This window comes from Acomys minous (genome assembly GCF_964271855.1).
Source record: "Acomys minous genome assembly, chromosome: 7".
Taxonomy (NCBI): Eukaryota; Metazoa; Chordata; class Mammalia; order Rodentia; family Muridae; genus Acomys; species Acomys minous.
Window position 1 is genome coordinate 114,891,151 of NC_140488.1, and position 26,047 is coordinate 114,917,197.

The 26,047-nt window shown below is 39.5% G+C and overlaps 1 protein-coding gene across 3 annotated transcripts in view; it reads right to left on the minus strand.

Annotated features, from left to right (window-relative positions):
- Positions 1-26,047, minus strand: part of MAOB (monoamine oxidase B) — a 99,770-nt gene that overhangs the window by 47,398 nt on the left and 26,325 nt on the right. For 2 of the 3 annotated variants that reach the window (XM_084788999.1, XM_084789000.1), the window contains exons 2-3: positions 8,862-8,956; positions 7,371-7,508 (exon numbers count right to left, since the gene is read on the minus strand). In XM_084788999.1, coding sequence (XP_084645125.1) covers positions 7,371-7,508; positions 8,862-8,956 — 233 coding nt within the window. Of the gene's footprint in view, positions 1-7,370; positions 7,509-8,861; positions 8,957-22,179; positions 22,205-26,047 lie in introns of those variants that run through there. The other variant, XM_084789001.1, reaches the window with a different exon arrangement.

Below are 26,047 nucleotides of genomic sequence, written 5' to 3' on the forward strand. Positions count from 1 at the left end.
TAGGTTTACAGTGTCAGTCATTAGTGACCTATTGAGCAGGCCTTAAGTTCAATTAGAAAGCTGCTGGTTACCTTCAGGACATAAATGCCACTATTGCATTTTGGGGGGCTATCATGCCATTCTGGTTTCAGTTGTGGTTCATAGGCATTATAACTAAATAAGACTACTGATGGCTTTTCTCCTTTGGCATCTTGTATAACTGGAAAAAAGAATATTGAACATGTTTTTTCCCAGTATGTGAGAATATAAGTTTTATAGGAAGGACAGTGAGCGCCAGGGATCAGAAGGAAATAGCAGAAAACCCTTTTCCCCAAATCCTACAAAAATAACAAACTTCTTGATATGTTGAACCCAATCTCTCTAATCTTTATGTCCTCATATGGTAGCATCAGAAGCTAAATGAAAGACACAGGTCATGCAATGGACAGCCTGGGAACCCAGTTCTAAGCCTTTCCATAGACTGCAGGTGCAAAGTGTTTGGCAAAGAAAGTTAACATACTTGAGACCACCTTGTACTTTCTGTCACTTCTTTGTACCACAGACGGCCAAAGCTCATTATTAATCACCATCTCTTGAAAATCTGCGCTTTACCACCAAACCAAATAACCCAATCGAGAAATGGGGCATGGAACTAAACAGAGAATTCTCAACAGAGGAATATCAAATGGCTGAGAAACACTTAAAGAAATGCTCAACCTCCTTAATCATCAGGGAAATGCAAATCAAAACAACGCTGAGATTCCATCTTACACCCATCAGGATGGCTAAGATCAAAAATTCAAGCGACACCACATGCTGGCGAGGATGTGGGGAGAGAGGAACACTCCTTCATTGCTGGTGGGAATGCAAACTAGTACAACCACTTTGGAAATCTATCTGGTGCTATCTCAGAAAAATGGGAATAGGGCTTCCTCAAGACCCAGCTATTCCACTCCTTGGAATATACCCAGAAGATGCTCCAGCACACAGCAAGAAAATTTGCTCAACCATGTTCATAGCAGCCTTATTCATAATAGCCAGAACATGGAAACAACCTAAGTGTCCCTCAATAGAAGAATGGATAAAGAAACTGTGGTACATATACACTATGGAATACTATTCAGCTATTAAAAACAAGGAATTCTCGAAATTTGTGGATAAATGGATTGAGCTAGAAATGATCATAATGAGTGAGTTAACCCAGAAGCAGAAAGACTCAAATGGTATATACTCACTTATATCTGCATATTAGCCCAAGGGGCATGTCCCACGAAAGCCTTCACTTACCAGGAAACTGAGACAGAGGAGAGAACATTCTAGTGGGACTCTAGATGAGAGAATCATGGGAGAAAGGCAAAGTAGAAGGACCCAGAGGGTCCTAGAAGCCTACAAGTAGAACATTATGATAGGCAGATTTGGGCCCAGGGGTCCCGCTCAAACTAAGGCGCCAGCCAAGGACAATACAGGCGGTAAACCTTAAGCCCCTACCCAGATCTAGCCAATGGACAGAACACTCCCCACAGTAGAGTGGAGAGTGGGATATGACTTTCTCACATACTCTGGTGCCTCACCTTTGACCATGTCCCCTGGACGGGGAGACCTGGTGGCAATCAGAGGAAGGACAGCAAGTTACCAAGAAGAGACTTGATACCCTATGAGCATATACAGGGGGAGGTAATCCCCCTCAGGAACAGTCATAGGGGAGGGGAATAAGGGGAAATTGGGAGGGAGGAAAGAATGGGACGATACAAGGGATGGGATAACCATTGAGATGTAACAAGAATAAATTAATACAGGAGAGAAAAAAAAGAAAAGAAAATCTGCGCTTTAATTCATTAGTCCATACTCCACAATTACCTGGTACAAATAGAGTAAACCTCTATAGAAGATGTAAGCTCCACCTTCATTTCTCTTAGGGAACAGCACCATCATCACTATCATAGATATTTCTAAATTACCTACACTCTATCTCAAGCATAATTGACAAGGGGAGTCAGTGTTCTCCATAACTCTATTCACTTTTAAGCTTATGTATGTGTGTGCAAACAAAGCACATGTTTACTGATCTAATTTTGTGTTAAGTTCTAAATGGAAACTTTGCAAGCCTAGGAGAAATTTATCTCACATCCCACAATGGTACTCCAAATTCCACCACCAGAAGCATAATTATTGGCAAACCAGTGCAGCAAAAAGAGCCGCCTATATTCTCTACTGAACACAAATGAGCATTTTGGTTTCCATAATAACAGCAGGAGCTCCAGAATGATCACTAGACAAATAGGTTCCACTTGCTACAAAGGAAATTATGATTCCCCACATGTTTCCTTAGGAAATAAATTCTCCCAGGATCGTAGGCCGTATTTGTTTCCTACAAATAAGCTGTGAAATGGAGTCAGGTTGGCATAGAAAGAGAAGGCTCATTAAGCCTACCTCAAACAGCACAGAGTATGAGAGCCAGTAGACTTGACCTGGCATGTATAAAGTTCATACAAAAAGGTCAGCTGTTCCTGGGAAAAATGAAAGAGTTCATCTAACTGGCCTTTGGAGCCTTGTATCATCAGGATAAAATCATGTGCACTTTGGAATTTGATCCAGGCTTCCCTGGCTTAATATAACTATGCTTACATTCATGGAGAATGGAAAATCAAGGCTGGATAAAACAGGACACTTCCAGACTACTGACTTCTGGGTGATGCCAACATCCTATATACAACAGGACAATTTCCATTCGTTAGATGCACCTATCACTGGAATATTTTATTTCTCATTATTTCTAATCTAATTCTGTTGCTACTCTCTAATAGCAAGAGGCAGCTGAGGAAATTCACTGAAATGGAGTTAAAGAGGGAGCTCTACACTTTGCCCTCTCTGCCTTTATATGATGTTCATGCACCAGGTTTTCAGAGTTGTCAACAAAACTGAAATGCTGTGAAAAATGCTCCCTCACTGGATTGTTGAGGCAACAGCAGCTATAAGAGAAAGCAAACATAATCCAATAGCGAGAAATCTCCTCCTCTGTAGCGTTGAAGCTGGCCATAACAACACAAAAAGGACCTTGACAATAAACTTTATTTCTGTCCACAGGCAAGCAGGTCAAAATAAAAGTGCCATTTTGCTCAGTGTCTCTCCTTAATGGGATTCTAGAAACAAGTGTCAATACGAAGTTCTACTTTTACTAATAAGTCACCTTACATCTTTACATTAACCTTTACATTAACTTGTTAATTTTTACATTAACTTTTTAGGTCAACCTTCAGTCCTAAGGCGGTTTCATAGCACTTAAATTAAGCTTCAATTATCATACACATGAAAACTTCTGAAACAGAAACTTTTTATTTACTGATAGCCTCAGAATTGTCTCCAAAATCTTCAAAGTAGGAATTCAAAAGAGCAACAACAACCAACCAACCAAACAATCAAACAAAAAAACCAATCACCTATCTATGCATATGACAACACATACACAATAACAGAAGGTGGGGCAGAAGTCCAAAATATAGCAGGTCTCTCTAAAAAGTGTTCTTATTTTTCTTTTAAATTATGATACTTTAAAAGGGAAACAGTCATTTCCAAGCCACGCAGACAGGTATTTTCTAAATTTACCATAAGAAATTAGTATCAGAATACCAGTAGATTCTTAACAATAACTGCTAAGAACTAATTTTGGTAGCATTTGTTAATTGTACAAATAATGGGTTTCATGATGACATACTGTGTTTAAGTCTTGCAAATTATATAAATTTGAGCTGAAGTGATCATTTTCCCACTGTTAATCTCAATAACATTGGTATTACTTCTTTTATCACAAAGCCATCTTTGGAAAGATCATATTTTAACACTATAAAACAGACCTATAGTAACACTAAAAGAATGCCACTCCATAGAGATACACAGTTTAGAGAGAATGTATCTAGACAGCATATAAGTCTGTTCATCACACCATGGAGACAGAAATAGACCCATTTGCTATCTTCTACTCTTTTGCCTCCTTTTGGGACCCTTTCCTCCTACTGGGTTGCCTAGTCCAGCCTTAATATGAGGGGAGGTGCCTAGTCTTACTATAACTTGTTATGTTGTACTTGGTTAGTATCCCTTGGAGGCTTGCTCTTTTCTGAAGGGAAACAGAAGAGAAGTGGATCTTGGAAAAAGGGAGATGGGGGCCAGACTGGAAGGAGAAGAGGGAGAGAAAACTAAGGCCGGGATGTAAAACATGAGAGAAAATAAAACACACACACACACACACACACACACACACACACACACACACACACATATATATATATATATATTAAAATAAGAAAAGAAAAGCGCCACCTCCCAGTTGATCATTTCTCCTCTAACTATCAGAGAATTCATGATTGGAACTATCCTCTTTTGATGAAAGATACCTACTGTCAGGCATGTAGGAAAGTGTGTGCCGGTAATAAACTCAGAGTTAGACATGGCAATCTGAGATCTTTTTACAGGTTAAATATAAAATGTGTCATGTGGTCAAGGACACAGAAGGTGTAAAATGAGGAACAAGTTTTAGTTTGGGTCTGATTATCTAGTTATTTTATCATCATGTAGGTCTTCACTGAATATAATCACTGAGTGATATGTGTGGCATCTTGGCCACATAGCAGAATTTCAGTGTCATTAATGGTTCAGTTTTTCTCACTAGGGAGAATTAATTAGAGATTAAACTAATATGCCAAACATATATACTTATGCATATGCATGTGACATTAAAAAAAAAATCACATTATTTCCTACTCCCTCCAGCAGAGGTCAGGCAACAGCAATCCTGGACTATAAAAATCCAGCATTAGAATATTTGAGCATGTGATTTTATTTTCAAGAAAGGATAACAGAGCATTTCTTTTTTTTAAAGTTTTTTTCTATACTCATATTTTTAATTATGCTTTACGACTGTCATGCTTTACTTTTGTAATAATTAAAACAAGTAAATGTTACTTAAAACCTCATAAATTTCTACCCTGTATGAACTCAAGGTCCCTACATCAGTATTTATATGTTCTTAGTTGAACACTGGTTAATAGAATACTCTAAGAAGCACATTCGCTTTCCACTGTGAAAAACGATTTTAAAGTACAACATCATGTTCACAGTTGATAACTGGGAGAATTCTTTCTCAAGCAAGAGGGGCTTAATACAGCTCTAAGATCACCAGAATGAAACAAAGCCTCCTAGACACAGCTCTGCAGCGATGAGCACCTGCAACGTGCAAAGAGAACAGCAAGTGTAAGCTCTGACCATCTCCTTTGTCTGTAGAAATTGAAAAGGTCTTGGTGCTGCAATGCGTCAGTTTTTGCAAGTCATGCAGGCAGAAGAAGGAAGACATTTTAAAAATGGTCAATTTGACAACACAGTTAAAAAGCAAATAATCTAAATAAATAAATAAATAAAATAAAATAAACAAAGAACAGAACAAAGAAAATTATCAAGGACTGCCTTTGTTAAGCAAATCACACTATCACTATGTTGTATGTTCATTTCTAATTCATGTGAGTCTTTTTTAGATAGAAACAAAAGAAAAGGTTGGTAAAACAAAATTTGAAGGTCAATCATTTTATACTACATTATGTAGTATAATCAAGTACCTGCTTCATTTCTATATTATTAAATGATTCATAATATATGGTCTGTTATTTGGGTTTCTTTTTTTCTTTCTTTATTATTATGTATGCAGTACTCTGCTTTAGCATGTGCACATACAGGCCTGAAGAAGGCATCAGACCACATTCTAGATGGTTGTGAGCCACCATGTGGTTGCTGGGAAATGAACTCAGGAACAACAGTCAGTGCCCTTAATCTCTGAGCCATCTCTCCAGCCTCTTATTTGTGATTCTTAGTGCTATCACACAAATATAAGGACATTGCATCGTTACACAAATCAAGCTTTTAATAGTTTCTTATTTTTTTTTTGTTTTGGTTTAGTTTTGAGTGGTGCTGAGGGCCAAACCTAGAGCCTCATACATGCTTAGCATATGTTCTTCTGCCAAGCCTATGCTCTCGGCTTCTCTTTCTTTAGTTGTTTTATGGACTGATATCTTTTTCCTGTGACAACGGGTTTCTATTGCTTCCTTTCACCTGTGGGAGCAACTGAAGAAAAGAGAAATGAAGGAAACTCAAAACCTCTGATAGAGCAGGTGTAGTGGCTCACAATTGTAGCCTCTGCACTCTGGATGAAAAAAGAGAAGGGATCGCAAGTCCAAGATAAGGCTTGGCTACATAAGTAGACCCTGTCTCCGATAAACCAAACCCACACAAAAAGTCTACAAGGACGTTTTCTTCAAGGTTGCCAAATACAAGTAGCCGAATCACTACGAATGTAATATTTATATAATTCCTGATTGTTTTGTAGTTCTTCTTGATAGTAGTTTATTACATAGATGTAGTTTATTACATATGTGTAATAACATAAATGTATATGTAAACAATTTAATAAAAATTGTAAAAATAAATAAATAAATTTTACAAAGAAAAGCTTCTACTAGTTCTTCTGTGGGACTCCACAGTGAGGCTTGGCATAGATGACTCTTTGCCTATCACAAGTTATCAGTGACTTTGGGATCAAAGTGAGGATTCTGGGAAAGCAGGGGACCATGAAGAGCTGTGGTGGGAGAAGTGGAATCCACAGAGAGGCATAATCCATGTGAACTTCTCAGGCGCTGTTTTCTCTGTGGTTTAATAGGATGCTGGTGCTTCAGTTTAAAGCTGCGAGAGTTTCTGCTCTTTAAACACCATTCATTCTTCCAACCCTCAGCAATGTGTGCTATACACATGTTTGGATGGATGGAGGCAAATTACAATGAAGAAATAAGTGGTAGCCCTGGTTGGCACAGAGAAAAGAAGGGAAAAGACTTGTAGGCCATGACACGTGAATAAGAGTAGATGTGAAGCCGGAAACCATGAGTCATACATGATCCTAGGAATCCGAAGTGGAACAAATTCAGAGAAATCATGGAGGGGGAGGGCCAATGGCAAATCCATGAAAAGGATGAGATGAGAGTTAGCTATTGAGTCACTTGTACACCAATTTCCAGAGAAGAATAACTTTAGCTGACATGTAGGATGCAGTGGTTAAAAAAAGATATTAAAATATTACAAATAGTGCTTGTAATATAAAGCCTAATGAAACATTTGAAAAACAATAAACAGATTTTTACTTAGCATGCAAATGCCACAGGTGTTTTAATAAGGATGTTTGATAGGAAAAATCACAAATATTTTTCTTTACAGAATTTATAAGATAGTTTACAAGTGGAAATATGACTTTCTCAACTGCTTTCTCAAATAGGTTTAGAATTGCCATCCAATTTGCCTTTAATCATACTGAATACCTTCTTAGAGTGACTGAAAACCTTCCATGTCTGCTTTAGGCTTACCTTTACGTAGTGGATCAGACGCTCAACTTCATTCACTTTATAGGTCTCCAATCCTAGCTCTTTGGCCAACCGTAAGATGCGATTCTGGGTTGGCCCAACATAAGATCCTCCAAGGTCCACATATTTAACATTTTTATTCTATTTTTTCATGAGAAAAAAAAATAAAGAAAACCATTTGTAAAAGACATGTCAGAACCCATTACTTACAAAAGAGCACAATGTCTCTCACTACATCCCAGCAAAATTAGGTACTTAATAGCCAGTGATGCCAGAAATGGCCTTACTTAGCTTTGGTGGTTTACTTGCTTACTGTCTAGTCCCCCTCATCAATAGGCATCATTTGCCACCCTAAAAAGATATTATTTTGTGTGGACAGCTAAAATATACTAAAGATATGCACAATGAATACTCTCCAGCTTTTACAAAGAAGACAATTCTATCATTTAGCACAATATAGATACATGTGCAAGACATTATGCAAAATGAAATAAATCAGGGAAAGGCAAATCTACACAATCTCACTTATAAGTGGGATTTAAAATGAGTTAAACTCATAAAAGTAAAGAATACAATATTGGGTTCTAGAGTTCTTATGGGTGTGGTGGTTAGGGACAGAGGAAATGGGAAACTACTGGTCAAAGCATACAAGTTTCAACTAGATCAAAGGAGTAAGTTTTGAGCTGTAAAGCATAGTATGCTGGCCCTGGTTGATAATAGTGCATTGTTTTTGCAAAAAACAACAAACAAGCAAAAAACACACAAAAAAACCAAAACCTAAAAGTAGATTTGAAGTATATTGACATAAAAATGTCAAGTGACTGAGATAATAATTAATTAATTTGATTTAATCACCCACATTGTATATGTATCATACGGTACTCCACAAGTATAATACAATTATTATTTGATGTTTAAAAACAAAATAAGTTAAAATATGTGAATAATAAACAAAGAGGAGTTCTTCCCATCTGCCCCCCAAATTTAGTGTTATTATATAAGAATGATTGTGTTAGTGCTAGAGAAGACTCAAACTTTGGGTTGGAACATCCAGACTTCTGGTAGTCTTCTTGCTATTGCTAAAACACAATCTGCCTTTCCTTTCTCTTCCTTCCTATTCCTGGCTCTATAATGCTAAACATGAAGTGAGAAGACTAAAACAGAGAATAAGAAAAGAGTTGAAAGAGAGGTAAATTAAAAGAGAAGATTGGACTAGAGTGTTGTGTTCTTAGTATGTGCAAGTCTCTGCATGGAAGTTCCTTAGCACTTATAGATGATGATGAGGAGGAGGATGATAATGATGATGATGATGGTGGTGGTGGTGGTGGTGGTGGTGGTGGTGGTGGTGATGGTGATGATGATAAAGATAGGAACTATAAGGAAAATTCTGGAGTCATGTTACCCATCTTAGAAAATCAGCAATGAAGACTTTCAGGGAATACAAAAGTCTAAAAACACAAGCCAAGTTTCTCATCCTTATCCTTAGCATCTTACCCTAATTGTGTAAGTCCTGCCTCCCACACGGTCCCGTGCTTCTAGAACTGTCACACTGAGGCCAGAGTCATGCAGAAGTTTAGCTGCTGACATACCTGGGAGAAAATACAAAGAGACATTGTTATCAAATCCATTGCAAGATTGCAGACATGTTCCTCATGCTGCTAGCCAATGAGAAGAGTCACATTCACATGAAATCTACTATGATACAATTGATAAATAGAAAGGAATTCTTTGTAGAGGCCTACAGTCTCCATCTACGAAACCAAGTGATACTTCTCAGAAGAATAAAAGCAGTAAATATCTCATTTATTAGCAGTAAATATCTCATTCAAAACAAACGTTCCATGCTACTATATGAATAATATCCATACTATAACAACTAAATTATAGGTCAGACAACCTAATACAAATACAGGAACATACATATGTTAGAGCCAAAAGGGTCCCATCCTAGATCCATACTCCATTGTCAGTAACTCTAAGAACAAATAATGTGAAAAAGAGCCAGCCTTTAGCACCTATAAGAGGGCTTATGATTTACTGGGGAAACTAGACTTATAGAAATTAACAAAAGAATTTCAAACCTAAGGTCATAAAAATGACCCTTTGTACATCTTAATTTCAGGTGTGCCTGATCATGAAAGGATGAAATGGCTCCATCCCTGTTCTTTAATTATTCATCTCATGAAAAGTATTCATTGAATCTCTATGTATAGTATTTTGTACTAACTTATCCTAGACGTGGTCTAGGATTTTAGCTCTTAAAGCCCTGTACTTTTTTTTATGTGAGGTTACTTTTGAAAGGAAAGTTTTTATCTTTTATTGAATATAGTTTTTTTCCTCATATAATATATCTGGATTATGGTTTTCACTCACTCTACTCCTATCAGTTCCTCCCCACCTACCTTCCTATCTGAATCCAGCCCCATTCTGTCTCTCATTAGAAAACAAACAAGACCATGCATCCTTAAAACCACTCCTGGGATGTGGCCATGATTCAGAGGTAGGTCATTTGCTTAGTGTGTGGGAAACTCAGGGTTTCCATCCATAGCATTGCCAAAGATAAAAATATGAAATAAAACTACTCACAGAATTTAGCAAGAGCTGCCTCCAAGAACAGATGCTCTTGTGGGAAATTGAATTTTCTTACTTGCTTCATGGGAGCAAACAAAATCAGAGAAATGCCAAAATGTACTGTACCTCATAGGCACAAAAAACAACTCTTTTAATTGTCTTCCCAAAATAACAAGATGATATTAGGCCCCACTTCTACAGCACACCTAAAGCTCACTACAATTAAAGTACCATTTTGTTTCCTTATATTAACTCAAGCTAAGGGTGTAGTTTAGTGGTAGAGTGCTAAGTTCCATGCCCAGCAGCATCAAAAAGAAAAAGAGAGAATTTATAGTATATTGACTCAATGAATTCATTCTAACAACCTAGTGAGCTAAGGTACTTTAAGAGCCTCATTTTATGGCCAAGGAAAGCAAAACACAAAAAGCCACATAGAGTATAAATGCAAAAGCCGGTTCCATTCCATGACTCACAACCACCCTCATCTCTGACGACATTTGTCAATGTGTGCTACAAGGAGAAATGCCATTTCTCAGGATATTTTTCAGTTCATAAGGATCAACATGTTTTGAAGACACACTTGAAACCTGTGAGTTAGTAAGAGCTCACTGAATGTAAGATATGAGTCTGAATGCAGAAGCACAATGACCTAAGGCAATAATTTTAAAAAAGGAAACCCATTTTCCAGAGAGACTTAATTAAGATTTCATTGTTTGCCTTATAGTATCTCTCCATCCCTGTCCCCAGAGGCAGGGCCCAGGCTTCCAGTTGGTGACAGAGTAAGGTCCCAAATTCCACACTGCAAGTGGTCACCCTATATCACAGAAGCATCCCATAACTCAGCTTTAGGTATATAGGGCATGCTTGGAGTTTAAGCTTCAGTTTCCCAGTTTTACACTCTAATTAAGAGGAAGAAAAAAAATAATTTTCTACTTAAATTCAGGATTGCAGACAACTCGATGACCTTTTTCTTATCAAGTATCAGTGTAACAAATGAAACAACATGCAGCCATAGTAACAGCTATTATCAGTGAGAGTCCACAGAAACCTCAGGAGCCTGCCAGGGCTCAAACAAAAGCACTAGGAAGGAAATACATCATTACTCAGAGACACTTGCATATGACATTCCACAAAAAGTACTGTCTTTTAGTGAATACAGCTACTTGATAGAATCTAACGAGGAGCCTAAACAGTTATTAAAGCAAACTACTGAATAGAATTCTTCCTGCCTGTATTGCATGATAATTATAAATAGAAAATGACAAAAAACATTCTTAAGCAACGTATAAGTATGTTTTTGGAAATCCTTTGCAATTTTTAAAAATAGTTATGTTCAGGGTGCTTGGAGGAACAGCCACAAAACGTCTGTTAGGCATCGGCTGACAAAAAGAGAAAATTTAAAAATACAAACTTTGATTTAACCGGCATAAACGTGGGTGGCTGAGGGCATCACTGAAGTTTTTGGAGGAGAGAATTAGGAAATTCAGATGTTGGAGTCCAGTCCGGATGTCATTAAGATGGTCAAGAAGAGGGACTTGTTGGGGGATCCAGAATGATGATAGATAAAAGGACAGGGGATTGACTACTCAAAGAAGAAGCAAAAGCTAAGTCTTTAGAGTTCCCTGGCTCAAAAAGTATTGTTTCTCATTTGTTCCTCTCCATCTTGGGTTTGGCACCTTTAACATGTTTTGCCATGGAAACAAATTATGAGAAATAGCGTGTTCTCTGACAAGGCTGGGAATGTCTATGTCCAATAAATCCTACTGTAAGTTTTCATCAATTATCAACAACATTGGCCCTAAAACCACTAGACACTATAATTGTGTCTGATTAGATGTGAAGCAGCTTCTGAACACGTTACGGAAGTATTTTAATGGATCCATATTACCAGCTACCACCACAAAATATGGTAGTTTACTTTCATGTACAGCGTATCCCACAAAGTCCACTTGGTCCTCACCACAATATTGAGAACTAGTTTTATTCTCATTTTCAGCAGTCATATAGGTTACATAGCTAGTAAATGGTAGAACCAGAGTTGAACTCAAAACCTTACCTGTTAGCCACCATTCTTGGTCTAAAAATGGAAAATTTAAAATATAACAACTTGATGTATGAATCCTTGCAAACTATCTTAAAATAGTCTGCTCTATATCTAAGTATTAAGACTCACCAAAAAATAACTTTTCCTTTTTAACAAATATTTGACTTTGAAAAGGAGTCAAAAGCTAGTTTATCTTCATTGTGCACTTCTACAAAGTTAATGAAATGTGGCTTTAATATGCAAGGGCAATTAATATTTCACAAAAATAGTTATTTGGTTCTTTCAGAAGTAGTCCATATAGGCCTTTAAGATGCAGATAATAGAAATCTTTATCTAATGCTATGAAATTTCAGAAAGATTGCACTCTGCCAGGCCTGGTAGGGCAGGCCTGTAATCTCAGCATTCTGAAGGCTGAGGCAAAAATTTCACAAGTTCGAAGCCAGTCTAGGCTACATAGTAAGACAATGCCTCAAAAAAATTAACATCAATTAAACAAAATTACATCATTTCCCTCGTCAACTAGCTTATAGAGAAAAGGTTTCAGCATACCAATGATCATGGATGTTACCAGAAACTGATGTTATTGTAAAGACCTACATATCAGTGGTATGCAGCAACATTAGCATATGCACTTTCAGTTTGGAAGTGTAGAAAATGGCTTGAGTTAGAGTCTGAGGGAGACTGCAAAACAGTGTAATCAACTTTGTTCTTTGTTTTGCCTGTGTGTTTCATGCCCTTCAGATTAAACTGTGACATTAACATACTTTGACACCTTCAAATAGGAAATTAATTGTCTTGGAGGCAGTATAAAACATCTGTACTTTATTGCTACATAAAGACTTTTTCCCAGTCTAAATTTCCCAAAAGAGAGGGTGTGAGAGAATCTTGGTAACAGAAATTAACAATGAAATTCATAGTACCTTAAAGTACCTCTAACCCTGTAACCCTGACAAATGATATAGGTGTTCCCTTAAGACTTCTAAAAGCAATAATATGCAAATGGCCCTCATCACCTCCATCACTTCTGACAAAGCAATGGTTTTATGAGGAAATTCCAGAAACAACCAAGCAAGCTCCCAATCAAAGATCTGGATTTCTTTGATGTCTCCAAAGAGACTGTGCTAGTTATTTAACAAATATACCCAAAAAAGGTCTGAGTAAGAAGAATAACTTACTCTACTAGAAGTCAAATTCATTAAGGTAAAGAGGTATCAGAGTAGGACGAAGTTAGCTGTTAAAGCCACTATTCAGGTGAAGCCATGACTGAAGCAGCTAACATTTGAAGAGGTGACCATGCGGGAGGCAGATGTGGAAAGGAAGTGCACAGAGGCTGAGGAATGCACCTGAGGTCATGCAGCTTAGCAAGGGGCAGAGACACCATTCTAATGCCAGCAAGCTGACTCTAAGTACCAATCATGCATGAGAAAGTGAAGCACAAGGGCAGCTACTGTGACACAGTGGAACCCAGGGAACTGTCCCTTTAACACCAGCCACTGTCTAAGTAGCAGAGCCGCTTATTCGTCGCCTTCATGTAAATTATTAAAAAGTACATGTTTCTGGCAGGTAAAGTTCTAAAAGGTACTTTTTAAAGGAAGCGGATGAAGTTCACAAAGATGCGTATGGCTTGACTGACAGGGTGGGGGGCTGGGTGGCATCCCCTTTACCCTGTGTCACCAGGGTACCCACAGAGCTCAGAAAGCTCATTTCCTGGATGATAAGATGTTAATTATCTATGCTTTCTCTCTTCCTGTGCCAGGGTACAGTTGATGATTAAGTGTGACTGTTGAATGGTTGAATTTAATATCCTTAAACAGAGATGACTCTTAATAGAAATGACTTTTTGATAAAGAAATAACTATGTATAGTAGTATCCTTTTAGTGTGCTTATAGTAGTAAGTCTTTTAATATGGTCTAAAAAAACTAAAATATTTAGACACTGATTTCCTTTAGCCACAGCAAGTATTATGAGCAAGTCCAGATACCCCTGGACTTTTGCCTAAGAGCAGGAGCCAGCCAACTCATAATAATAACCAGCTCACATTGGCATAGCACTGCAGTTCCCAACTCTCCCCGCATGCCAATCATCGATAAACTTTGGGGTTAGCATTATTGTGTCCATTTCTCATATTGGGAAATGGAAACTTGTTCAGAGTTTTACACCTAGTGAAGGCAGAAGGCATGGCCAGGTCTGAAATATTGCTGTTTCTAGGTCCTATATGTTTTAACCATAGTCCTTCCCATGACGAAAGGCTTTCATTGTTGAAATACATTCTTGAAGCAGGCAGGATTTTAATTACAACTGGAATGGTTCTCTTATTCGTTTTCTTGGAAAGAGTATCTTGATAAAAAATCATCTGGAGCCTTCCAGTATCCAAAGCCCTGGGACATGCTCTTTAGAGAGAGATCCAAATCGATTTGGAGCAAGAAGAACCAAAGGTCAGCTCGACTACTACACATTGAGAAGAGCTCTGACTGAACAGTTAGTTCCTCATCTTTTATTCAGCATTAATCTTCTTTGGCAAGCTAGCCATCACAAGTTGAGGCAAAATCAAGACAACATAGATGACACATACGTTCGCCATTGAGAAACACATTCTAGAATGATATTATTTTTATTTTCTCTACAGTACCCCACCCCCACCCAGGTAAAAAGACAGATTTCAAATCTGGGAAGGGAAGTAACCTTGGCCTCTTTTATCTAAGACAGTCAAAATATAGAACACAAAACCAAGCAGCAATGGTTTGTATGAGAAAGGAGACCTTCATCAAAGCCTTGGGCCCTTGGGTGATTTATGCTCTTGAAAGGGATAAAAAACATCAAGCTTCCATATGTTGCCATAGAAACTTTTTTTCCAGATGCAGCCACTTCAAGATGCTTGAATGGGATTGTCTTTGAAGGCCTTTCGGAATATACCTAAGACCATAAAAATGGTTTCTTCATCACATTTGATATGCAAATGATAGCATTTTTAGAAAATGTCAGCCATCATAATGAATCTTGTTTCATAAGGGAGCATTTGTCTTTACCCTTTGTTGTTTGAAAGCAGCTGAGTATCTTTTGTGCATTACAATCACACTAGACAAAATGCACTACTGCGTTTACCTCAACACTATCTCCCCAAAGTAAAGGAAGCACACCCAGAGAGTACAGATTCTCTTTCTCAAGTATATGTGAATTATTTATCTTTAGAACCAGTCAAAAGATTTTAATTCACCTGCTTCAAATCTTCAGAATTAGAAAACTTGTGTAGGAATAAATGCACCCTTTTGGAAAACAACTGTGGATTTTTGTTTTGTTTTGTTTTGACTCTGAGTGTGGTGGCACATACAATCCCAACACTCAAGATACTGAGGCAGGGAGGAGGATCTTGAGTTTAAAGCTTGCAAAACCCAATATCTTTTTGCTTTATTCATTATTGCAGTAACAGGAGTAGTCGGGTTGAGGAGAGGACCGAAAGCCTCATGCATGGCAGGCTGTATCCCAGCCTTCACATTGTTTTTTTTTAAACCATAAAAGAGATTGCTTTATGATGGCCTGATGATGAAAGCTTTATGACCACAGTACTGGAGAGCTATCCTTGACACTCACACTCTCAGACTCACACATGGTGTGACTTGAAACAGGTTGTCACAAATGGTGTGAAGAGGGTCAGGCGTCGGCTTCTCCCCTGCATCAGACATGAGCTGATGGATTAAGAATTCTAGGAAATATTCAAACAGAAGCATTTCCTGGGGGTGCGGTGGCTGTGTGATATAAGGACTGAATGAAGGAAACAAAGTTATACTTGGGTCCCATGAGCCCCCCTCTACTTTGAGGGGCCTGGGGAGTTGCATTCCTTTGCCTGTGAATTAAGCGTAAAGGGACTGACTGCAAATGAAGGCAAACAGTACAGCTGTTTTGCAGTACAAGCCCTTGGCTTGAGATGCTTTCTAGCTACGTAAGCATGAGCAGGTGCTCACTTTTCGGAGTCTCTCTTCTATTTCTCACAGGACGATGTGATTAGATTGGGCTCCTTCTGGTCAATGATTAAATTAAATGGGGCAGGATGGTGATTGCACTGGATATCTCATTATACAGCTAGTATTTCCATGACTCCAAAGCCTTTATTTTGTAAAACTTGAAATATGGATGGCATCCATGGATGTGAACATGACATGTACTATGTGTGCTCCTGGATAATGAGAATGGACAGCGTCAACAATTTTGTTTAGGGAGGAATGGGTTAAAATAATTAGGGGTGAAAAATATCTATCTGTGGTTCATTTCGAAATGCATCTACAGACAAGAGAGGTTGATAGATGGACAGAGAAAAGGATAGAACAGTTACAAGGCATAATGCAAATGCAGCAAAACCATTCAGTGCAGAATCTAGTTCATTAGGCGTATAAGTATTTGCTATATAACTCTTAAAACCTTTTTTCATAATAAGGACATTCTGGGGAAAAGTTAAATAGCTTCTATTCAGCTGCACTTGTCAGAGACTTAAATTAATGCACTGTGCAACTCCACCAGGATACGGATTTGCTATTTTTATACTTTCTTATGTAACATTTCTCTACGATATTGGGTAACAGAGAATATAAGTATTTTTGTAAGAGCAGAAATTTCTTGTTACATAGTCTGGAAAACATACCTAAAGTCATTGGTACATTGATCTTATGGCTAAAATTGGTAAGAGGTTTGTTAAAAACAAAACAAAACAACAACAAGAACAAGAAAAAAATCTTCCTGCCAAGACAAATATCTTCTTCTGTGGTTCGTAGTGTATCTCAGTGAGACAGCACTTGCTGAGGACTGGGGAGGCCCTGAGGTCCACCACTAGCATGGCAGTAACAAAGCAGTCCTTCCTTCCTTTCTTCCTTCTTTCCTTCCTTCCTTCCTTCCTTCCTTCCTTCCTTCCTTCCTTCCTTCCAACAATCTAAACCCTGTTTACACCATTGTCCTTCATCTATGCACTGTAGGGGAGTTCATGACTAAAGCATGTCTTACCTCTAGAAAATCACCAAACTGAACAGGAGAGGTGCAAGTGCAGTGAAAGGGTAACTACAAGGTACAGTTATGTGGTACAGACTATTGCTCTAGTCAACGACGGAGCACATAATATGATGGACTCATGTAAGATTAGATCACCTATCTGGTAATTCTGTCACTGCCCGAGACCATGTTAAAGAGAATTTTGTGTCATGTAGCCCAGACTACTCAACAAAAATAACTTAGGCAAGAAAAACACTTGCTTTGGTTGTTTTCAGAGGATCCTGTCACTGGTAGTGTGGCCTCATGTTCTTGAGCAGAACATCATCGAAGCGGAAATATGTGGCAGAAGAGATTTGTTCACTTCATCAATGACTAGAGTACAGAGAAAGTGGACTGACTGTGCTCTGTTAGCTTTCGTTGTCCCCCCTTTTAGTCAGTGTTTGCCAACTATAAGAAGGTGCTACATGCATTCAGAGTGGGTCTTTCTCCTCTCAGTGAATCTTCTCTGGAAATAGTCTCACAGACACATCCATTCTCCTAGGTAGTTCTAAATGCAGTCAAGTTAATAGTGAAGATTAGCCATCACAAGTACACTATAATGCTATCACTGCTGCCATAAGTGACACCATCTTTATTCCTCTTCCTTTTCCTCCTCTCAGATAATGAATGACTTTCATGCTGTATTCCTGTGATCTTGTTTATTTAAAAATTTATTTTTTTCTTGGGGTGGACTTTTTAAGAATTTATTATAATTTATTCACATTACATCTCAATTGCTATCTCCTGGCTTGTATCTTCCTGGTTGCACCCACCCTCCCTCTTCTGCCCTATTCCCTCCTCCTAGACCTCTGACCAAAGGGGACCTCCTCCTCCACCATCTGACCACAGCCTATCAGGTCTTATCAGGATAGCCTGTTTCCTTTTCCTCTGGGTATCCGCAGGGCCTTTACAGCAAGGGGAAGTGATCAAATCGGGGGCACCAGAGTTCATGTCAGAGGCAGTCCCCTCTCCACACATGACCTTGAAGCTTTCCATTGGCTAGATCTGAACAGGGGATCTAGGTTCTCTGTTTGCATTGTCCTCGCTTGGTGCATCTGGTTCCAAGGCCACAAAACTGCTCTAAAACTACAACGTTCCAATCTCAAGATAAAGCCTTCCTGTCATAAAGAGTTCACCATTTCAGGTTTAAGAAAAATTGTCTAGCACAGACTCCTGGGAAAATGCTGACATTTATACCATAGCCCATAACCTGATCCTCATACAAATATTTAGCACATCCCCAAAGAAATGGAAGGTGGTAATTAAGACATCAATCTGTCTCCTTCCAGATCAAATAAAGTCTACTTTCTTTCTGGCATCCATCTCTTCACTGGTGATGAAGAGAGGACTTCTGAGCCCGAGCTTAGGGGCACAGCAATGAAACTGTTCAAGTACACACATCTTAGAATGTGATCCAAGCCTTATATAATGCATGCTTATATTTTGAACTGGAAGCACATTTGGTCCAACTGAGTTACATAAAAGTGAGAAATGATAACACAAGCATGAGAAAATACAGTGTCCTGTAAAGGAACAAGGCTTCCTCTTCTTTCCCAGCCTGATGATGCAGCAACAACAGGCCACAGATAACAGAAAGCCCAGGGCTCTGGAAGGCCTGGGACAAAAGCCCACTGGAATCTTTAGGAAAAGTAAAATTTGTTCTCACCTCTGAGGATTCATGAGCTAGGTGAAGCAATGAGTAAATCTGAGTAGCATATAATTACACATTAAATACTGTGTGTATCTTCCACACCTCTCAGTTCCCTTGGAACCACAAACTGTAACCTTATTTGGAAGCAGGCTTTACAGAAATTATCAAATTAAAATCAAGTTATTAGGATAGGCCTTAAGCTAAACTGAGCTGGGGAATTTGGACTCCAAGACCTGCACACAAGCATGCCATGTAAACATGAAGGTGAGGAAGTCTCAGAGTCTACTTACAGGTCTCGGGAGGAGCCAACCCTGCCAACACACTGATCTGAAACTGCTCTTTTAAGCCATCTCATTTGTGTTCCTTTGATACGGCAGTGCTAAGACACACACACACACACACACACACACACACACACACACACACACACACACACACTACCTTATCATCTATAGTGAGTTAACCTCACTGACAACAGTACTTATTTGGGGATATCACAGAGGTGAAAATCCTAATTAGCCAGACTAGGCTGGCATTTTCTAGGCTTTCAGGAGTATTGGAGTCTTAGGGGATAATAATCAGAGGGAGTTCCTGGAAAAATTCTATTTCAGAAGGTGAGAATGGCTTGGAAAAATGGAGCATTGCCCTAAACAGTGCCTATGTTAGATAAAAAGCTCACAATGACAAAGCCTAAATATCAGCACTGCATCCCTGATAAGTGGCATAACAAAATGAGAGGACTTTTACATTTCAACACAGAATAGGTCAGTAAATAGTAATGAGCATAAGAGAAATGTCTAGCACCTAGGAAAGGACTAAAGCTTTCTTGAGGTAGACATTTTGAAATGAGCCATGGATAAAATTATACACATTCTATTCTTGATACAAATTCCAGGGCATTTTTAGAGTGTTTGGGGTCTACCTCTCTTATTAAACTTTATTTGAGTTGAATCATTCCCCAAAACATTAATGTGAGTGTTTAATTCACTAAAAACCACTCTGGTGTCAGAACCGAATCTCACTGCAGTGCCTTAGGAAAGCTATGACAAGCCTGGGCCCAAAAAGCTCCATCATCCCAGCTTCAATACTTTGGATATTAGGGGAATGTAAATTTCTCCAGAGTTTGAACTTAACTGTGAATAAGCCATTAAGAAACATGCATAGGACACTAGCCCAAGGGGCATGTCCCATGAAAGCCTTCACTTACCAGGAAACTGGGACAGAGGGGGAGGACACATCCTATTGGGACTCCAGATAAGAGAAGCATGGGAGAATGGCAAAGTAGAAGGATCCAGAGGGTCCTAGAAACCTACAAGTAGAACATTATGATAGGCAGATTTGGGCCCAGGCGTCCCGCTCAAACTAAGGCACCAGCCAAGGACAATACAGGCGGTAAACTTTAAACCCCTACCCAGATCTAGCCAATGGACAGGACATTCTCCACAGTTGAGTGGAGAGTGGGGTATGACTTTCACACGAACTCTGGTGCCTCATATTTGACCATGCCCACTGGATGGGGAGACCTGGTGGCACTCAGAGGAAGGACAGCAGGCTACCAAGAAGAGACTTGATACCCTATGAGCATATACAAGGGGAGGAAATCCCCCTCAGGAACAGTCATAGGAGAGGGGAATAAGGGGAAAATGGGAGGGAGGGAAGAATGGGAGGATACAAGGGATGGGATAACCATTGAGATGTAACAAGAATAAATTAAAAAAAAAAAAGAAAGAAAAGAAACATGCATAGGAAAGGCTGACCTTTCAGGCCTTAACAGTCACCTTCAGAAGAATGCCAAAAGAAGCAGGAGAGTGATACTTTCTAGCATTCAAATACGGGCTCCAGTTATCACACAGCAAGCAGTTTCTTCTTCTAAAAAGTATGTTTCCCCTCATCTATCTATTTACCATAGTCTATTGGTGGGTGCTTCCTACAGCACATGCGTGGCAGTCAAAAAACAAGCCCCCGAAGGTAGGTCTCACCTCCTCTACCACATGGGTCCCTGGGGTTAAACTCATATAATTAGGTTCAGTGGCAAGTGTCTCTGTCCATTGAGCCACCTCACTGCGTTTGACTTAAAAATTTACATTCTTTTGTGTGTGTGTGTGCAATGCTCAGGAATCAGTTCTCACCTTCATTTTTCTAGAAATCGAACCCTTGTCTTCGGCTTTGGCAGGAAGCACCTTTACCAGCTCAACCATTTTGATGGCCTTCTTTTTAAGATCCAAATTGACTCATATTAACCCAGTATAGTCAAAACAGGTATGGTGACACATAACTGTCACAGTAGCAGTTGGAAGGCTGAAGCAGGGAGATTGGGAATTTGAGGCTGGCCTGGGCTACAATACTGAGTTGCAGGGCAGCCTCAACTAAAGCGATAGACCTCAGAAAAACACAAAAGAAAATGTAATAGTGTATAGAGCTTGAACTATGTAAAATGCAGACTTCATGCTCAGAGTCTGGCATACTAGTGTGTCCTTATGTGCACATAGGTATGTACAAAACATACTCATACACTCATAAACATGCATGCTCAAGAGTTAGTGCCTTAAAATGCAACCAGATCAGTGGCTATAGGACCTTCTCTGTCACCAGCAGCCACTGTCAGGAGTGACTAGAAAGCCCTACCCTGTCCCTCAACATTCCCCATTCTGGTCTATCTTGACATAAAATCAGAGTTGAACAAGGCAGACAGGCTAAAAATACTTCCCAGAAGTGATTCCCTTCCTCCTTCTGGCCTCAGCCTTCTGGAGAAAGGAAATGTGCCTGCCAGATGCCAAAACTGTTTTCTTCCCCAGTCCCAGTACTCTGCAAGCTACTTCTATACCAGATCTCTCAACTCCTAAGTAGCAGTGCCAGGAAAGCAATTATCTGGCCTTGCCTCAAAGTTAGAGAGTTGGAAGTCCTAGCGAGATCTGCTCTTTCAGTTTGCATTCCAAGTCAGGGTTTGAAAACCACAAAGGCCTCAGGGGAAGCTGGCCAGAGCAGGTAAAATGTGAAACCACAGCCATGAAGATGATCTGTGGCAAGATAAAGAAGGTGCGCCCTTGACTGAATGTTGACTGAATATTCAGACCCTGTGAGAGACCTGGCCTCCTGGGTGATGCTTTGGAAGAATCGCTCTATGCTGTCATCTGGGCCCATGTCATTATCGGGGATGTGGCTTCACCAGAGGAAATGGGTCCTTACTAATTCTAATCAGCTCCCTACGTGGCCAGGAGTTCCAATCTAAAAGCCAGGATTGATCATTGAGTCTTCCTGGTAACTCTGATCCCATTGCACCCAAAAAGTATTACGCAGCCCCTGTCAATTTCTCTCACCTCTTGGCTCTTTTGCAATGCTTGAGTGAAAGCCAGGTGTTTGTGCGCAGTAGGGACGTTCATGCCATGTCCTTGAGCTGAGCTTCCTGCCCTTTCTCAACCTTTTCTCCTACTCTCTCATCCACAATGTGGTGATAGTGACCCCACCTCCCTATGCGTCTTTCCATACCCCACACTGCTTAGTGTTTCCACCTCCCCTCCAAAACACAGCTCACCTGTCCCCACCTCAAGCCCAAAGTGTGCACTCAGCAGCTAGCAAAGCGTCTCTGAATTCTCCATGTTTCTCCAGCAGCGAGTACTTCACTCCCGAGAAGAAAGAGACCAGAGATGGGGCCAAGGAAGGCATGCTGAAGCGGTGTGTATCTAAATCCATGGGAATCTTTGGGGGGAAAGATCTAAAAATTTAAACTTCTCAGTAAAATTATTTTTGGAAAGAGGCGTTTCCTGTTATTTCACACCACCAGACTGGAGATAGGTTGAAACCTTTCCAGCTGGTGGTTTGATAAAAGACTCAACAGAAAGCCAAAACAAGCTGCCAATGTTTGTGAAGACAAGGCCCCAAATGGAACACAGATGACATTACTCAGGCTTTTATTGGAGTTGACTCTTTTTTTTTAGAGACCAGTATGCTTTATTAAAAAAAAATATAATTCTCACTCTCAGTTGTCAGGACCAGTATCACAAGAGGAACAAAAATGAACACTTCCGCAGATATCCAGGGAAAACTGCCTATGACCATCTGGGTTACTTACTGCAGGAGTGTCTGGAACTGGGGTCCAGCTTCCCATTCATGGTAGAATATCTGCTTAGCCCAAATTCAAAACAGTGCAAAGTCACTCTAACATAATTAAGACCATCCAATTGGCAAAGACTTGGGACCACCCCTCAGAATGACATCTGAGGATGGAAATTGGTGGGAGAGTGCACGCATGTTATCTGTGAGACCCTAGGTATACTCTACAGCAGCACAAAACATAAAACATGGACACTGTATCTTCCAGGCCAGGCTGATATGTAGATTATATGCCTAAAATTATTTGCTTATGTGAGGGTCTGCTGTTGTGATGAACAGACTGGGCTTGGAAACTAATGGTTCCTCTACATTTTCGTAAGTTTCCTTACCCTACAATGCTTATTGACAATGTGGAGCTTTTTACATAGCAACTGTCCTTATGCTTTGGCTCAACGTAGGCGCTCTATAGATCAAATCTTGCAACATTGTAGAACGCCCTAGGTTTTGAAATATTTTAAAGCTGCATTTACTGCATTAAACACTATAACTAAGTCTCAAACTACCCTTTTCTTAACCTATAGAAAAACAAACAAATTGCTCATATTGTGGATTGGACAGTCAATTAGTTAAGTTGGGAAAGACACAGAGTGGTTTATTTTGCAATGGCCTTACTGAGATTAAACCCAACAGAATGCATTTCTACTCCAAATCATACATATCACAAAATTTATATTAATGTAAGTATGTCATTAAGTGCAATATCACAAATCTCTTGAAAAAATTTTATCTCCCAGTTTTCTTCTCCAAATGTCTTTTTTTTTTCCTTTTGGTAAAATATTTTGTGACATATGATATATATATATACATATATATATATACACATATATGCATGTGTATGTATGTATGTATATGTGTGTATGTATGTATATGTATATGTGTGATGTGTGTGATGTGTACATGCAGGTGTATAGATACTAAGGCATGCATGTTGAAGTCAGAAGACAACCTTGGCTGTTGGTTCTTGCCTTCCATCTTGTTTGACATAGTGTCCCTTGTTGTTTATTACTGCATAAGATCCTGAGAATTCTCCTGTCTCTGCCTTTCATTGCAGAAGCACTCTGGAATTACAGCTACACTCTATCAGCCTCTCCTTTACATGATCTCAGGTGAGTCATACCCAAGCCCTCAAGTTTGTGCAGCAAGTACTTTAATCACTGAGTCATCTCCCAAGATTAAAAAAAAAAAGTAATTTTAAAAACATCATATGATTTGCAGGCAAATGGGTGGTACTAGAAAAGATTATCCTGAGTGAAGTAACCCAGACCCAGAAACACATGCATGGTATGTACTCACTTATAAGTGGATATTAGTGGATATTAGCCACATAGTACAGGATAACCATACCATAATTCACAGACCCAAAGAAACAAAGGAAGGTCCAAAGGAGGATGCTTGAATCTCACACAGAAGAGTAAATACAATAGACATCTGATGTAGATGGAGGGAGGGAGCTGTGTGGGAGAGGGGTGGGGAGAGTAACAGGGATGGGTATCAGGTATGGGCAGAGGGGGGAATGGGAGTGGGAGGACAAAAATAGAGAACAAAAATCGGTAGGGATAATCTCTGGGACAGGGCAGGTCCTTGGGAGTCTATAAGGTGATCCTAGCTGAGACTTCTAGCATCTGGGATTAAGGAGGCAGAGGTCTACACCTCCTGTAGTCAGGTGGGACTTCCAGTGGAGGGAGGGTGACACTAAACCACCTGTAAAACCTTCGACCTAAAATTATTCTTGCCTACAAGAACTGTAGGGATAAAGGTGGAGCAGAGATTGAGAGAATGGTGAACCAATGACTGGCCCAACCCAAGACTCACCCCATAGGAGAAAGCCAACACCTGTCACTGTTAATGATGCTCTGCTATACTTGCAGATAGGAGCCTAGCATAATTGTCTTCTGAGAGGTTTTACCTAGCAGCTGATGGAAACAGATGCAGAGATCCACAGCTCAACAATAAAGCAAGCTTGGGGAGTTTTGAGGAAGAGTTGGAGGAAGATTGAAGGAATCAGAAGGGTCAAGGACACCACAAGAAGTCAACTAATCTGGACCCATGGAGTCTCACAGAGACTGAACAACCAAAGAGCTTTCATGGGCTGAACCTAGACCCCCTACACATATGGAACAGATATGCAGCATGGTCATCATGTGGGCCTCCTAACAATGGGAGTAGGTCCCCTAACAATGGGAGTAGGGGCTGTCCCTGACTCTGTTGCCTGTCTTTGGAACCGTTTCCCCTATATGGGATGCCTTGTCTGGCCTCAGTGGGAAAAGATGCACTTAGTCCATCTGTGACTTGAGGTGCCAGGATAGGTTGGTACTCATAGGGGACCTCCCCTTCTCTGAGAAGAGAGGGGGTATGGGGGAAAGGCTCATGAGCTTGGGATTAGGAGGAGAGGAGGGAGGGGGCTTGGATCAGGCTATAAAATGATTAAATAAATAAAAAATTTTAATGTATTTAATTTTTTAAAATTTTAAACAGAGGACAGGCATTTTGGCACAGGTCATTAGTCCTAGCTCTCAGGAGACAGAGGCAAGTGATCTCTGTGAGTTAGAGACCATCCTGGTCTACAGAGTGATTTGCAGACCAACCAGGGCTATTATACACAGACCCTATCTCAAAAAAAAATTAGAGGATTTGACATTCCAGGTGAGGTGGTGGTGGTAGGGAGGTGAGATTGCCTCTGAGAAGAATTATCAAAGAAGTGGATGAATATGATCAAAATTCATTATATGAAGCTCTCAATGAATTAACAAAATGTTGTTTTAAAAAGACTTTAATTTTCTATGTGTATGCATGTACACACAGGCATGTATGCACATGCATACATGTTAGTTTATGCCATGTGGGTGTGATACTTATAGAGGTCAGAGATGGCATTAAAGTCCCTGGAACTGGAGCTAAGCCTGCACAGAAGCACAGATACATGAACATTTACAAAAATAACAGCCAAAATAAGCAAACAGGCAAAAAAAAAAAAAAAAGCCCTCAAAAAACAAACAACAAAAACCAAAACCAACTAAACAAACAAACAAACAAAAAAACAGTTACGTGGAGAGTAACCAAGTAAGAGACTGAGCATCAACCTCTGACTTCCAAGCATGTGTGCACACTTACACACATGCACAATCCACATGAACATATATAAACATTACACACACACACATACACACACACAGACAAGCTGACTAATTAACTAGCTAATTATTTAGTTAATAACCAATAAGCCAACTAAATAAATGCCTGAATGCAAATTACTGCCAGAGACAAGTGATCAGTGAAGGAGAAAATAGAGT